A 16,704-nucleotide genomic window follows, 5' to 3' on the forward strand; every position below is an offset into this window, starting at 1 on the left:
CAAGCTCTGTCTGCCCTATGCTGCCTGTGTGTGCCATACACACAGGCAGCAAAAGACAGGCAGTACATACTGAGTCTGTCTGAGGTGGAAGAGATGAACAATGTGGGGTTTACAGTCTGAGCCTAAAATGTAAACAATGCAGGGGTGAACAATGCAAAGATTAAAATGTGTGAACAGTACAGGGAATTACATGTTTAAACAATACAGGGGGATTACAGCCTGAATCTGTGGTGTGAGCAATGCAGGGGGCTAGTTAATCTCAGTACTGATACCATTTAAAGTTTACACAAAGGTAAGCTATCAAAGCAGTCAGACAGGTGGGGGACCACACAGAGGCGGGTCGTGGCCAGTTGGACAGCCCTGCTTCAGAACCTATACAAAGACTGTAATTGTTTATATTTCAAAAGTTTATTTTTTCCATGAAAAGTTTATATTAATTTTTCATTTTCTCCATAGGTTGCCTTTAAAACATAGCACATTTTCTTGCTTGTTAGATCCTTTCCCTGCTAAGTAAGGAGTTTCTCATCTTGAACAGAAGTAAAATTTTAGGTTTTAAGAGCATAAATAAAGTGGATAGACCTGTCATAGGTGACTTAACAATACATTTTTTTCTGTCTATAATGATTCCCATTTTGTTTTGTTCCTATTAGATGAAATCTAACAAATGTGATTTTTATTTATTTTGTATATTTTATTAATATGATGTACACATTCATACTAAATCTTTCTGAAGTGGTCTAACTGATGTTTTAGTCAAAGAAGAAATGTTGTTTTTAAAACTTTGGAATAAATGAAAACTTGCATGTGTGGTATATTCTCTGTGGCGTACCTCATACCTGTGGGTTTGTTCTCCTGAACAAATGGCTGAGAGTAGAATGGGTTAGTCAAGGTGTAAAGTTTTGAACTGATACTACTGTGCATTTCAGGGTCATTTGAGCTTGTGTTTGTATGGCTCAGCACAAGTTAGCATTTTGTCCAGTCAGGCTCTTATATGCATTTAAGGTAGGGAGGCAGGCTCAAACTGAATAAGGGTATCTGGGTATCTTTAATAGCTGCTACTATTAGAGCACAAAAATACTTACGCTACAAAAATGAACTATAAATTATCATTACTATGAGTAAATTGAAATTCACAGATAACAGTGAATAAGATATATGGGCCCCCATATCTTAAAGATATCTTAAAATACTTCCTATAAATGTTTTGTATGAGAATTACCAGTTGAAAATGCATAACAGAACTACCAGTATCATATTTATTCATTTTCTTTGTGAGAAGTTGAATATTTTCAGCTTTGCTGATACCTGAAATGTAACTGTTTTAGTACTTAATACATATAAGAAATTGATCCATTGTGGTATTTTATGTGGTTTATTAATGTCAAAAAAATTTGAAACCAAAAAAAAATGAATTTTGATTTTAACTGGAGAATTATTAATCTAATTTTATTTAATCTTCTGCATTCACAGATGAGATTAACTACAAAGACATTACACTAAAGAGATAAACTAAATATGCTGTTTTCTTACCAAAATACCTATGTCAAAAATCACGGTGATGTCAGACATACAGGAAAGCAATCGCAGACTATCAAATGTCATTGGAAAACAGGCATAAAAGCAAGCAGTCAAATGTCACTGCCAGAGACAGACAGCAGTCACACAACATCAGTTTGCTAAAGAAACAGATAATCATAGCAAACTGTCAAACATCACAGAATTAAAACCCAGTAATACCCTATTAACTTACAAAGATATGGTACAGAACAGTCAAGCAGCATCAATTTTCAGAGGTATAGAGAGTATTCACACACTATCAATAGCCGCAGAGATAAAAAAGCAATCAGCTGCCAGATAGACAGTAAACTGACCTTGCCTTTTAGTGTTGTAGTTGGTTTAGTCCTAGTAAGACATTTTATTACCCCTAAGGCATCAATTATCTTGCTTCTATTGATATCAAACCCAGAATTTTTATATTTAAGGATTCCACACATGTATCTACCACACTGAATCAAACAACTTTGAATCTTCAACTGCTCTCCTGCTATTAACATCAGACAATATGAAGATGGAAAATTGGCCTACTGTTGTTTTTTCAAAGCAACGCATATCATCCTCTAATTAGGAATCTTTTTAATGATTTACGTATGTTGCAGCAATAATATTAACCAAGTTTGAGAAATTGCGGACTAGCCTGTTCCTTCTATTTAATTCTATCCCTCATGAAATCATATGTATTACAGATCCAAAGTTGTGGGTTTTAACCTTTACATTAAACCACCAGGTTTTGCTGAAAATCACAGATAGTTGGGTCAAATCAACAATTTTGACCTGTTTGTTTCACCTTATCCACATAGTAAAAACAAGGTAATCTAGGTGGAAAAAGGCACATGCCAGTCAATTTCAACATATATGAAACTGCCTAACTGAGCTAGGCAGAAACCCTAACTACCAATTTGCCTCAGAGTGGGGAAAAATTCCTTCCTGACTTCAAGAAGGTAATCAGACCAGTCTCTCGATAAGAGTTAATTTCAGTAACCCTGTATTTTGGTTACTTACTAAAACGTTATCCAACCCTTTCTTGAAGCAATCCAAAGTACCTGCCAGTGCAACTGATTAAGGGTAGGAATTCCACAACTTCCCCTCTAATGTAAAAATAAAAATAAAAAAAGATTTTTTGCACCTTAAGATAGAACAGGTTTCTAGTGATGAGCGAAGGCATGGATTCACTGCAAAATTTCGCATTTCACCATTGGCGAATTGTTTTGGAAACTTCTGCAAAATTTCACAGCAAAAAAATTGCGTTCACATAAAAAAAGGGTGGGGGCACTTTAAAAAAGGGCACGGTTGCATCAAAAAAGGCACGGTCAAGTAAAAAAAAATTTTTCAAAGCCTTCACAAATTTTCTGGCAAAGTAAAATGGGAAAGATTTGCTCATCACTACTGTTTCCGCCTAGTGTTGAGCGAATCTGTCCCATTTTTGCTTCGCTGAAAAATTGTCACACATTTTTCTTTACATGGGCAACAGTTTTTTGTCGCACTGCAAATTTTTCCACGGCTAATTTTGACACCGGTATCACAAAGAAATCTGGCAGTGGTGAAATGCAGAAATTCGCTGCAAATCCATGCATGGCAAATAATTTCAGCCATCACTAGTTTCTTCTAATCTCAATGGGTGCCCTCATGTATGCTAGAAGGATTTACAGGCATATAAAGCATCAGTGAGTTTCTGTTTGGCCCCTTATACATTTAGATTAGAACACTTGGGGGCCCATTTACTGAGGTTTTCTGAGAAAAGTTCATTTTTTTTTCCGTCGAGATTTTTCAGTACACAATTGTTTCTTTTATTTCTTGAAAAATATAATTCTGAGAAATTTCTTGAAAAATTTGAGGAATGAACAAACTTCGGAATGTTGACTTTTGGATGTGACTTTTTTAGACTGAGAAAAATAACACCAGGTTTAAGCTGCCGAGAACCACTGCGTCTTATGGAGGCTTAGAATAGTAGAGAAATAGAATAGTCAGTGACAGCCTGTCCTTGACACATTGTCAAGAGGAAGTTAATCACATCATTGTTTTTTATTTCACACAGTTTCAAGTTAAACTTAAACACATTATTGCTTTCCAATAAATCAATTTCTGTCAATGCTCCTAAAATGCCACTGGAACACTTCCTGTTTGGGAAAAATAAAGAAGATTCATGGAAATGAATGACCATTGAAACTTTGGAAATTTCTCAAATTTTTTGGCTTGAAAAAAATCATGAGTTTTGGACAATAAACTATGAAAAAATACCAAGTCATAGTTTCTGCTTGATTTCATTGTTTTCTATGAGCTAATATCTCTATATGCACAACAATAGCAGTACTCTTCTAGTGAGCTACAATTATTAGATACGGTTATCCCTGTGTAACAAAAACTTTAAGCTGGCCATAGAAATACCATTTATATGATTTTTGGTATGCATGTGGTGGTTTGCTGTCCCTGACTAATATCCATTTACTACGAGGATTAGATCATGTATGTAAATTCATATTAGATAGACATGGCATTTTAATAATTTGTGTGTGTGCTGCATAGAGTGTATGTATTCAGGTTCGAACTAGGGGGTGCTGGGCCCACCGGGCAGGGCCCCGCATTGCCCCCTGCCCGACCGGCCGCCTGAGAGTCTGACCTGTATTTGCTTGTGCAGGTACTGTATGAGTGTGGTTAGCAAAATAATACAGAAGGTACCTTTTTTGCTCAAACAAATATCCATTTTTAGTAATTAAATACTTAACTATTGCAAAAAATTACATTTTTACATAAAGTTTGAAAAGTATATTGCAGAAATTTTACCTAAATTAATAATTAAGGAAAGTTGTCCTTTAATAAGCTGTAGTGTAATATGATCTCCATTTTGTCCATCCCCATGAAGCAACACTCCATCACTTTGCATTGTCTTAAATTTGAGAGAAATTACATCTTTCACAGTACTCATTAATTTCTGCTGAAATCGGTACAAGATGGAGCTTTTACCATCAAGATAAACCATATCTGATCCTGTGGAGACAGAAAGAATAAAATTTCAAAATTAAGTTTCAGTTGAATAAATCTGGTGTACTGGTCAGTGCATCAGTGAGGTTCTGAGAATATGATATAAGAAATGATAAGAAATAACCACTGAGTGAAGGTTATAATCTCTTGCGTGTACCCAACCTCCATAAATTTGCATGTTTCAAATTTTCAGAATAATTGCCAAGAAAGGTATTTTAGATGAGCTTATTATAAAAAGGCATGCATCGCCTCCTACTATAACATTGTTCAGTGTCATTTTTCTTTTTCAGTATAATGTAGAAATACTAGCAGAACTTAATTGCAAAATTTAGGGCTTTTTTTTATTTTTTTTTAGGAGAAAGTGTTTTGTTTTGTTTTTAAAAAAAACCTTTCATCTAAGGGGCTGATTTACTAAGACACGATTTCGAATCCGAATTGGAAAAATTCCGATTGGAAACCAACATTTTGCGACTTTTTCGTATTTTTTGCGATTTTTTCGGCGTCTTTACGATTTTTGCGTAAAAATGCGAGTTTTTCGGCGTCTTTACGATTTTTGCGTAAAAACGCGAGTTTTTCGGCGTCATTACGTAAGTTGCGCAAAGTCGCGATTTTTTCGTAGCGTTAAAACTTGCGCGAAACGTCGCGCCTTTTAAGTTTTAACGCTACGAAAAAGGCGCGACTTTGCGCGCAAGTGTTAACGCTACGAAAAAATCGCGACTTTGCGCAACTTTCGTAAAGACGCCGAAAAACTCGCGTTTTTACGCAAAAATCGTAAAGACGCCGAAAAAAATCGCAAAATTACCGATCATTATGAAAAAAACGCAATCGGACGCATTCGGCCCGTTCGTGGGTTAGTAAATGTGCCCCTTAGTGATCAATGTAAGGGAAAAAAACAATCCTCTCTTTGTTAAGACCAGTATTTAGTCCACACTTTCAATATGGTGGCCAGTGTTCTAAATTATCTATAATAAAGAGCTATAAGAACTGGAACAGTTTGGTAGAAACGTGTTGATTAAAGGAAAAAGAAATGTGGGAAATATTTTAAAATTGCATGAATTTGAACTGTTTAAGCTAAATTCATTCACAAGTGATACAAAGGCAGTAACTATAACCTGAAAAATATGAGATCCACTCATTACGTGGTAAATCTCAAACTGATGCAACAATGGAAATGTGCAAGTTAGTGTAGTTAAAAGGGGACATTGATCATTATTATATTAAATAAGTGGGAGGAAAATCTGACTGTCTTTTATAGGATTAGTTGCTTGTATATATATGCCCCTAAGCAGTAGGTCATATTGGATGGTATGACAGTAGATCCTAGTTACCCAGGCTGCTCTATTTTGAATGATTTCCCAGAGGACTGTTGGAGTTATTATTATTACACAAACAAAAAATAATTTACAAGGCAGCATAGCTATATCAGTGATGCATCAGCAGCATAGCTGACAATGATAGAAGTACAAGGTAAAATACCGTTCCAAAAAATGTCATAATGATATCTAAAATCTCCTCTAACTTCTTTATCCCCTATAAAAATACCTGGCCTTCAGACTTTTGCCCTTTGTCACAGAAGTCCTCAATGACTACTAATATCCTGAAAAATTACAGGAAGGTGAACAATACCAACACATACATCATTTGCAGTGCTATCAGGGACAGCAAGGACATCTATAGGTTGAAATGTATGTGCTTCAAGGAGGTTTGGTGGTCAATCTATTTGTATATATTGTTACAGATATATAACTAACTGATAGATACATAGATGGATGGATAGATAGATAGATAGATAGATAGATAGATAGATAGATAGATAAAAAGCATTTGGATTATACATGTGAGAATTTCAGCTACTGAGAAACTTGCAAATTCCTATTTCTTTAACCAAAATGCAGAATTTTTCCCCAAAATTACCCAAAATAACATTTGCTACATGTGACATGTTACATGTAAGTGCATCCACAAACTCATGCTAAGCAAGGTTCTTTGATGCTTGCCACACATTGGTAAAGGTACCTTTGTGAATATTGTCAACATGTACTCAATCTTACATAGTCATAAGAGAGTTGTGAATGTCTACATAGGAAAACATGTGCAGGATGTCAAGGTCATCATTTTCTAATAACAATAAAATAGGTATAACTAACTGGGATATACTGAAATATTATTATTATTATTATTATTATTATTATTATTATTATTATTATTATTATTATTATTATTATTTTACTCTTATATAGAATTTTTCATAATTTAAAGATCTTGGCACAAAGACATGAAAATAAAAATAATATGAAATAAAAATCACTAAGTATGTAATAGTGGCCTATTTTTGGGGTTTAGCAAGTGCTTACCCTAGTCACATTTCCATTTTCCGCAAGCTGAAGGTTTGGGGCATAGGTACCAAGATTCCACTGGTGATTCATTTTTATTTACTCGTGAATTGTCTGAAAGCATTATAATGTGGCCATACCTAGAAAAACCTATCATTTTGCAGTTATTAAGTTAATTATTGCAATATCCCACAGCTCACATGTATGAAGCATATTATATCTTCTGAGTTCGCCAATATCAGAAATAGAGCAACCATTTAATTCAGTCCACTGAACAAATGGTCAAGACAGATGGAATCTTAGTATTTATTATAAATTATTTAAAAAACCTCATGCCAAAACATCCAGGGCTTGTGAAGCCAAGCCACTCCAATTAAAGACTGCTTACATTTATATTACAGTCAATTCTGAACAAAATAAAGACCACTTTTATGAGCATATTAATAAAGCTGTGGAAAAAAAGACAGCAAACATTTATACTGTATAGTGATAGGCGAATCTGTCCTGCTTTCCTTCACTGAAAGTTTGTAAAATGGTGAAAATTTGCAAAACGCATGAAAATCAATGGGCATCTTTTAGCAGTAAAACCAGGTGAATTTTTTTTCTCTGATGCTGTATTTTACTAATACTGTAATGTTACAGTAATAAAATCACATATAATTTGGGCAATTATTTTAGGCATATAGGTAGGTGAGGTTAGCCTGAAAAATCTGCAATTTAGTGTGCTGTATTTAAAAAACATTTTACACTGCTTTTAAGCCTAAAACTTTTTTGCAACTAAAATACTGTATGTCCATTTGACTTTAATACATTATGCTAGGTCTAAAGTTGTATATAATAATGGCACAATGCTTAACATAAATACAGCATATTTCTAACTGCAGGCCGAGATTTTTGTATATTTTCTCACTTCTTATTACCAGTGAGAAAGAAGTGAATAACAGGGAATAACAAAACTATTTTCCTATTTTATAGTATATAAAAAAAAAATTTCATTTAAAAAAGACAAAACATTTTTAAATCATTTCAATTTATGCTGAGCAAAAGTTTATATACACAGATTCTGCCCATTAATATAAATTAAAACATTTATGATCAATTTTGTAGAGTTGACCAATGGAGAGAGGAGTTTAATCTTCAGCTACTAAGGGTCTCCAGGAAAAGCTGGAAGATCTGTCTAGCAGGTTGCCAACTTGCTTTTATGAAAGACAAAATAAAACCTACAAAAGCAAGGGTTTGCTCTTACTTACAGATATGTAAGTAGCTTGCCACTGAAAATAAATACTTACTGTAAGCACAACCATACATTTCTACTCTCATTCCAATCCTTCCATAGGAATTCCAGTTTACAGGTGCAATGCGTAAGAATCTTGCGATAATATGATTCTGAAGTTTATGGTGCACAACACTGTCTGCATTTGTATTCCCGATAAATTCCTGGCAAAGAGATAAATATATATTAAGATTAAAGAATAACCCTTTTCAAAGCATTTTCAGTAATATACAAATCAAATGGGTTACCTTCATGCATTCAAATGTTATTGATCTGTGTTATAATACAGAATTAAAAATAAATGTAATACCATTTGTATAAAAAAAAAGTAAAAAAAGATACAAACTTTTTTCAAGTATTCTTTTACATTCATGTGGCCACTTTATTTTAACGAGAGAAGAAGGTATCTAAAAAATATTACAGCCTATTTTGTAAGTCTTAAGACCCTCTCCTAGAAGACTGCATTATTTTTTTGATTCACTTTGTCCTTTCTAGAATTTCACCACCAGAACCTCATTATTATTATTATTATACATCTCTACAGGCCATAAATTACTTGCCATTTTAAAAAGGCTAGGATTAAAAAAATCATGCCAGAAGCATGTGGAGGACTTTTCATGACTGCTCTGCATGTGTTCTTGCTCAGAACAGGAATTTAACCGATATCATACTACATGTAAGGGAGCCAAAGTGATATGGACTTATTGCAGCATCAGGGGTTCTATAGAGAGTTACAAGAAAGGTTTTTAAAGTACCCTTGTGAATGATCTACTATTTAATTACACCTTTCCTTGTCCTAAATTATTTAATTAAATCTGTGTTGTAATAGCTGTTAAGAATTTAAAATGGCATATTTCAGCTTTTACATAGATGATAGATGTTTTCTTTGAAAAGCATTCATTTGTACAGAAATTCTGGTATTCTACTTGAACTGGCATGTGAAAGACCGACGCAGTACATTAACATTTAGTAAATAAATTTATTCAGAATCTAATTTAAACATTGCATATGGCTAATAATCTTCCCACCTAGGGACAAACACATTTAAACTGAACCAGGGTATAAGTCGTTAATAAAAGAATTCAGAATTACAGTTATGCATTATAAAAGACTGATAATCTTCACACCTAAGGCCATTCCAAATTCAGTGAACCAGGCTACAGCAAGTTAATATGAAATGCATACTATACAGTTGAGTAGTTATTAGGTAAGTCAGTGGAGTGTGGATGGAACAGGAATGCATAGAAATTGCCAGAACAGTGATAAAGCATACCGATGAGCACGAATTATTGACACATGACACACTATTCATTTTCAGTTCAGTAAATCTACTGTTCTATCCCTTGAGATATTGCTTCCTTATAAATTGCGCAATTTGACCTCAGAGGCAAAGCTAAAGAGTCTCCCTTATGTCTTATGAACTGTGAGATAAGAGTAACATAAATCAAGGGCTCGATTCAATTAAAAAAGCTGCCAGACTTAAAATCACTAATTGCCCCAAACATAGTAGATGATGAGATTAAAAAATAAAGAATTATAACCAAGTTTGTTTGTTTTTTAAAAGAGCCTGCATACCTGCCAGATGATTCCAGGGCCGCTGCTGGCCAAATGGGTGCCCTAAGCAGAAATTTACTTTTGTGCCCCCTCCCCCAAATATTACGGACGTAAAAATAAAATAATAAAAAAAAACACCTACTATAGGGGCCAAAATAGAACCAATTGCCCCCATAAACAGTACCCCCCCATAGACAGTAGCCCCCACACAAAGTGCCCCCAATTGCCTCATACACAGTACCCCCCATAGACAGTAGACCCCACACAGAGTGCCCCCATAGAAAGTACCCCCAATTTCCCCCATAAACAGTACCCTCCATAGACAGTAGCTCCCACACACAGTGCCCCCAATTGCCTCATACACAGTACCCCGCATAGATAGTAGCCCCCATACACAGTGCCCCCAAATGCCCCCATAAACAATGCCCCCAATTGCCCCTATAAACAGTACCCCCCATAGACAGTAGCCCCCACACAAAGTGCCCCCAATAGCCTCATACACAGTGCCCCCCATAGACAGTAGCCCCCACACAAAGTGCCCCCAATTGCCTCATACACAGTACCCCCCATAGACATTAGCCCCCACACAAAGTGCACCCAATTGCCTCATACACAGTACCCCCCATAGACAGTAGCCCCCACACACAGTGCCCCCATACAAAGTACCCCCAATTGCCCCATAAACAGTCCCCCCAAAAACAGTCCCCCCAATTGCCTCATACACAGTACCCCCCATAGACAGTAGCCAGCCCGCACAGTGCCCCCAATTGCCCCCACAGAAAGTACCCCCAACATACCAGTGATCGTCTGCGCCTCCTTCTCTCTTATGCCGCGGCAACAGGCACTACTATAAGGTTGCGCCTCGTTGCAATCTTATAAAATGGCCTGTTGCCGCAGCATAAGAGAGAAGGAGCTGCTGGCGCTGGCGAAGATTTAGTATGTTGTTGTGCAAAGTGCACACTCTGCGTACAGTACTGTCTGGGTGCCCCCCTGGGAGTTGGTGCCCTACGCAGAGTGCGTACTCTGCGTATAGGGAGTTGCGGTACTGGATGATTCAGAGTAAAGCAAAAAAAAAACCCTTCTAATTGTATCACTCAAAATGGCATTCGGACCAGTCCTTATATGACTATGAACTAATAATTAATTTCAGTGAGCTTTTCTTGAAACAATCTAATGTATCAGCAAGTACAACTGCCTCGGCAAGAGAATTCCACAACTGACAGTTCTCACTGTAAAAAAAACCCTTTTGGCTTCTTATAATTGAACCTCTTTTTTTAATCTGAATAGATGCTCTTACATTCACTGAAATCATCAACTGTTGAAAAAAGTGAAAATAACTTATTGTATAGTTCTCTTATATACTGTATCTTGACAGCCAATTGGATCAATGAAATGCAAATAAAGCAGGAGAAGAAAGGCATGTGCAGAGCTTCAGTCCTGAACTTCCTCCTTCGGTTTTCTGCACATCACACAGGTAGGGGTGTCGGAGAACCCCTGCCTAAGCGGAGAACAGAGAAACATTACATTTATGTGATATACAGCTTAGTAGGTATATATCTTGAAAATAGTTAATTTTAAAAAATAAAGATGATTTATAAATATGTTTTTACTGACAGGGGATGTGAAAATTTGGACATTTGTCCGAAGGTGTTATGTGCATAATACACACACAAGTCATATTAATGAAGGTGCTTAAAAGAATTTGTTGTTTCATTACAACAACATATTAACATTGAATAAGAATCCTGGCATGTTAAGATGTTTAAAGGAGAAGGAAATACTAATAAAGAGTTAATCTCAAGCTGCAGGCATACCTTCAGTTCTCTCAATAGTGCCCTTAAGTCTCCCCATATTTCACCTGTTCAGATGATCAGAAGCCAAACAGGAAGAAAAAATGCTGAGCTGTGTAAAGAAAGTTCCCATAATGCCTCATTCCTGCAACGAGACCGAGACCAAGTGAACATGCTCAGTTAGTTAGACTATGGGGCACATTTACTAATCCACAAACGTCCGAAAAGCGGGCGAATGAGTTTTTTTCGTTATGATAGTTTTTTTGCGATTTTTTCGCCGCCGTTGCGACTTTTTCGCGAATTGTGGCGACTTTTTTGTCGCCGTCACGATTTTTTCACATATTGTCGCGACTTTTTCGGCGCCGTCGCAAAATAATCATACTGTCGCGCCGAGTATGAACGTTTTGGATTCATTCAAGCTTCAGTATTGTGACTTTCCTTGGGCCAGGTTGGAGCTGCAGAGCACCATTGAGTCCTATGGGAGACTTTCCTTGGGCCGGGTTGGAGCTGCAGAGTGCCATTGAGCCCTATGGGAGACTTTCCTTGGGCCAGGTTGGAACTGCAGAGTGCCATTGAGCCCTATGGGAGACTTTTCTTGGGCCAGGTTGGAGCTGCAGAGTGCCATTGAGCCCTATAGGAGACTTTCCTTGGGCCAGGTTGGAGCTGCAGAGTGCCATTGAGCCCTATGGGAGACTTTCCTTGGGCCGGGTTGGAGCTGCAGAGTGCCATTGAGCCCTATGGGAGACTTTCCTTGGGCCGGGTTGGAGCTGCAGAGTGCCATTGAGCCCTATGGGAGACTTTCCTTGGGCCGGGTTGGAGCTGCAGAGTGCCATTGAGCCCTATGGGAGACTTTCCTTGGGCCAGGTTGGAGCTGCAGAGTGCCATTGAGCCCTATGGGAGGCTTTCCTTGGGCTGGGTTGGAGCTGCAGAGTGCCATTGAGCCCTATGGGAGACTTTCCTTGGGCCAGGTTGGAGCTGCAGAGTGCCATTGAGCCCTATGGGAGGCTTCCAAAATCATACAAAGTCGCAAAGGTTTGTACGCCGTTTTTGAGTGTTCAATACGAAAAAGTCGCGACAATTCGCAAAAAAGTTGTAACGGCGACTAAAAAGTCGTGACAAAAATACAAAAAGTCGCAGAATGCTCGTTTCCAATCCGATTTTTTCCTATTCGGATTCGTGGATTAGTAAATGTGCCCCTATGAGTCAGCTCCCTGCTGATTGGCTCAGATACACATTCCTAAGGGGGGGGGGGAGTGAGTTTTTAGCATTCTTGAGAGAGAGGGGGAGCAGGAGAGAGCAGAGAGCTGCGTGTCTGTGGCACATGAATTACAGACACAAGAAATCTTTTGACAGATAAGTCAGTGCAGCATTTCTTTGAGTGCTTATGGCTGTGTTTACATAGACCTTTCTGATAAAGCTTACTTAGTTTTTACCTTTCTTTCTCCTTTAATGATTTTTTTAGCTGTAAAATTCTGGCTTAGAAAGATACATTGATAACTGCAACATAAAAGCAAGTGCTAAGCTAAGCTGTTTTACACATTACGTTTAGTACCAGAATTATCTTGCAGCCTGAATTTTTCTCATTGACATCAGGTTTGAGCTGGTGTAAAAAAAATGGTATAAATTAGTGTTACACAAGGTAATGCACCTTGCACAGAGCAGTTCTATCATACAAAACTATTTTACATTTCCAGTAAAAAATAAATAGAGCAGTAAACACCTATATCGACCTGAAAGCAAAATAAATGAAATGTACAGCATGCTGAAAATGCATTCCGTCTTTTTTGAAAAATACATATTCAATTTATAAAGCACTAATGGTTATTTTTTTTTTTTTTTACGTTATAACCTCCCTGTTATTAGTTGTGTAATGGTGGCCATACATGTAGAAAATCTGATCTTTCCTGCGATCATCGGACCATCGTTTGACTTTCAGGGCTGAATCGTCAGATGTGAGGTAGAAACAATAGAAATTGTACCTGCACCCGCCGATTCAGCCCTGAACACAGATTCTGTTCAGGTGGCTTCAATGGCACGCAATCAAAATCTTTTAACCCAGCAGATCGACGAGACGACCAGTATTCGCAGCCTTTGCGATATTGGTCGTCTTGTCGATCCGCCGATATCATCGGTGCATGTATGGCCAGCTTTAGTATACACAGAAATTAAAATCCTTTTCCTTTACCACTTAAAGACAAGCAGGAGTGCATTATGCATTATGTTTATTTGTGAGAGTCAGGCTGGTGTGCCCGTAGGCTTAAAAGAAACAAGAAGTTGGAAACAGAAGCTAGTTTCACCCCACATAGCTCAATAAAAAAAAAAAATACATTTTACATAATGATTAGGTGCATAATTAAGTCCATTAAAATGTCATATGCTATTCCTATTTGCATTTATCAATAGTGGCATGCATCAGTCTGTCAGCTGTGCATGAGGTACAAGGTGCAATGTGCTCTGTGACAAGAGAGCTCTGTTCCTAATGCCTGCCTTTCCCAGGTGGGAATTACACCTGTACCAGTTGAACCACAGACAATTGCATACCTCCCAAATGTCCCGATTTTCACGGGACAGTCCCTCGCTTGACAGCTCAACTGGATTCTTACTGAAAAGTCCCTCATTTCCCTTTGATCACCTGCACTGAAGCTAAAAAGATACAAATTTAATTAAATGTAGCTTTTGGCAGAGAGCACAGAAATTTTAATGAGCATCACCTGCACTTAGACACATTGGTCCCGATTCACTAAAGTCCGAAATAAGGAGTGCTATTTATAGCATGCGTTAAAAATCTTATCACTTCTTATTTTTCGCTCGATTCACTAAAAGGACACTTGTCATAATTAAGAAGCGATGTTCTTGGCGTTATTTATCTTGCGACGACATATTTTCAAGCAATATATTACGCAGCGCACAACATATTACGCAGCACGTTGCTTGAAAATATGTCGTTGCAAGATAAATAACGCCAAGAACATCGCTTCTTAATTATGACAAGTGTCCTTTTAGTGAATTGAGCGAAAAATAAGAAGTGATAAGATTTTTAACGCATGCTATAAATAGCACTCCTTATTTCGGACTTTAGTGAATCGGGCCCATTGTTTCTTGCTTTTAATTAAATAAGTGGCCTTTTGGCAGAGAGCCCAGAAAGATAAAACGCCCCCCCCTGCACTGAGATACAATTGTAACTAATAAGCTAAACAGGTCTCCTGAGACATGCAGCTCAAAGGGCAATTTCACCTTTTCCAGCAAAACTGTAATGACACATAAAATAGGACCCCAAAACCCCCAGAAATATGTTCAAACTTTAAATAACCTGCCAAATTTAGTGAAAAGGGAGTGGTATTTTGGGGGTGTGGTCACAAAAAATGGGCGTGGTCAAGAAATTGCCTGCATTTAGTTTTGTCCCTCTTTCCATTTTCAAAATGTTGGGAGGTATGCAATTGAAGAGCATGTAGTATACATCCATGTGGCACCCCTTTCTTCACAATTGCAAGTTGCATCTATTTGCACGCAGTTAATGAATCATCACTATAGATGAGCACATTTTTTCTTCAGGCGTGGATTGACAGAAAATTCCAAGATTTGCCAAACTGAGGCAAAAATGTGCCACTACAAAAAGTTTGCAGAAAAAGAAAATACTGTGAATACATTAAAGACAATGGGTAAGAAAAACGTATGCGTAAAACAAAAAATTGTGCAGTAGCTGCGACAAATGCATTTCGCAAATTTTTCAGTGGTTTCGCTCATTACTAAATGTCAATAATTTTTGTGCCCCTGGCATTGTGCTGAAGTTCTAGGAGGTAATGTTGCATTGGTAGCAGGCGAACTGCATCATGCACCGTTATTAGTGTGTTCCTATTACTGTACTTTTTATTTTTCAGGTATACTTTCCCCTTTAAAACAGTTGCTTTCAAAAAAAGAAAAAAAAAAAAAGTGTCAGAGCTTGATTTTTGCCTGCTCTCCATTGGTTGATAATTATTTACATAGGCAGAGAGCAAAGAAAAATAATGATAAAATGTAATCTAGTAATAAAAGAAATCTAAATGAATCATGTATAATGTCTGCCTTTGGGTGGATATGATATTCTGAGATCAGTGGAATTATTAAGTTACAGAGCAGTAATACCCTTGAGACTTTTCATAGAATGTATTTCTTCGTTTGCTTATTTTTTTATTTAAAGAAAGATAATCTATCACATGTGCTAGGCCCTTGGGATACATCTGAGTGGCCTTTTTTCCACAGTCTGAAATGTAAAATCTCTTTTAACATCTGATTTCTTTCTCTATATGGACTCAGACTGAAAATGATATTCTAAAGGCATAGCAAGGATATACTCACAGGAATCGTTTCGGTGCACAGACAAATTTCTGCTGAAGGCATTAGCCGGTGCTTAACCTCCCTTAATTCTTTTACTGAAATTAAGAACTCCATTGGATAATATGTAAAGTAGGGTGTAAGGTTAATCTGTTTTTTACCCCATATTATCATTATATGTTTTTCTTGGTATTACCACATAATCCCATCAGAAAAGTGATTTGTTGCAGTGGGTCCTGCAGAGATTTGAACATAAATTATTTCATTCTGATCCAGAACTAGATTCATTCTTTCTCCTTTCTCCTGAGGTTCTATGAAATGGACCATAAATGCTTTCACAAATAGGAAAAATTTATGTTTTTTTGACTAACAAATTGCTTTCAAAGGCAAATTTCTTTGTGCCTAAGTAGCGAATTTACAATGCATAACAGAAAAAATACACTGACAAAATGCTGCAAATATTTGCATTAAATGACTGCAAATCCAGTTTATGGAAAAAAAGAATTTTTAGCATGTGTAGAATCTCTGCTGACTTAAAGGAGACATATTGGATAAATGGGAAAAAACCCTAACCCTGTAGGCAATTATGAATAATATATATGGTGCTGGTTTTACTGTAAAAATGGCCCCTTTATTAAAGCTCCCTATAGATCCTATCACTTCTCTGTCTGTGTTTGAAATGAAGGGTAGGCGTGTCCTAACAGACCCTGCCAGAAGCACAGTAGGAGGGGGAGAGCCAATCACAGCCCTGCACTCACACAAGCAAAGACAGGCTTCAGTTCCTTATCTGGTCAGCCTAGCTTCTGATTGGTTCCTATCCTACAGTGCAGTCCCCTGCACATCCAGAGAACTCAACCAGCAGGAAGTGGAACAGATGGGCAGAGCTAGTGGGGTTTTGGTGGAATTT

At 37.2% G+C, this 16,704-nt stretch overlaps 1 protein-coding gene across 1 annotated transcript in view; it reads right to left on the reverse strand.

Moving 5' to 3' along the window:
* cntnap4 (contactin associated protein family member 4) overlaps window positions 1-16,704 on the reverse strand; it is a 156,262-nt gene that overhangs the window by 68,312 nt on the left and 71,246 nt on the right. Inside the window, exons 4-5 of the mRNA XM_031890976.1 lie at window positions 8,159-8,306; window positions 4,339-4,542 (exon numbers count right to left, since the gene is read on the reverse strand). Of these exons, the coding sequence (XP_031746836.1) occupies window positions 4,339-4,542; window positions 8,159-8,306 (352 nt within the window). The remainder of the gene's footprint in view (window positions 1-4,338; window positions 4,543-8,158; window positions 8,307-16,704) is intronic.

The sequence above is a fragment of the Xenopus tropicalis genome, chromosome 1 (assembly GCF_000004195.4).
Source record: "Xenopus tropicalis strain Nigerian chromosome 1, UCB_Xtro_10.0, whole genome shotgun sequence".
Taxonomy (NCBI): domain Eukaryota; kingdom Metazoa; phylum Chordata; class Amphibia; order Anura; family Pipidae; genus Xenopus; species Xenopus tropicalis.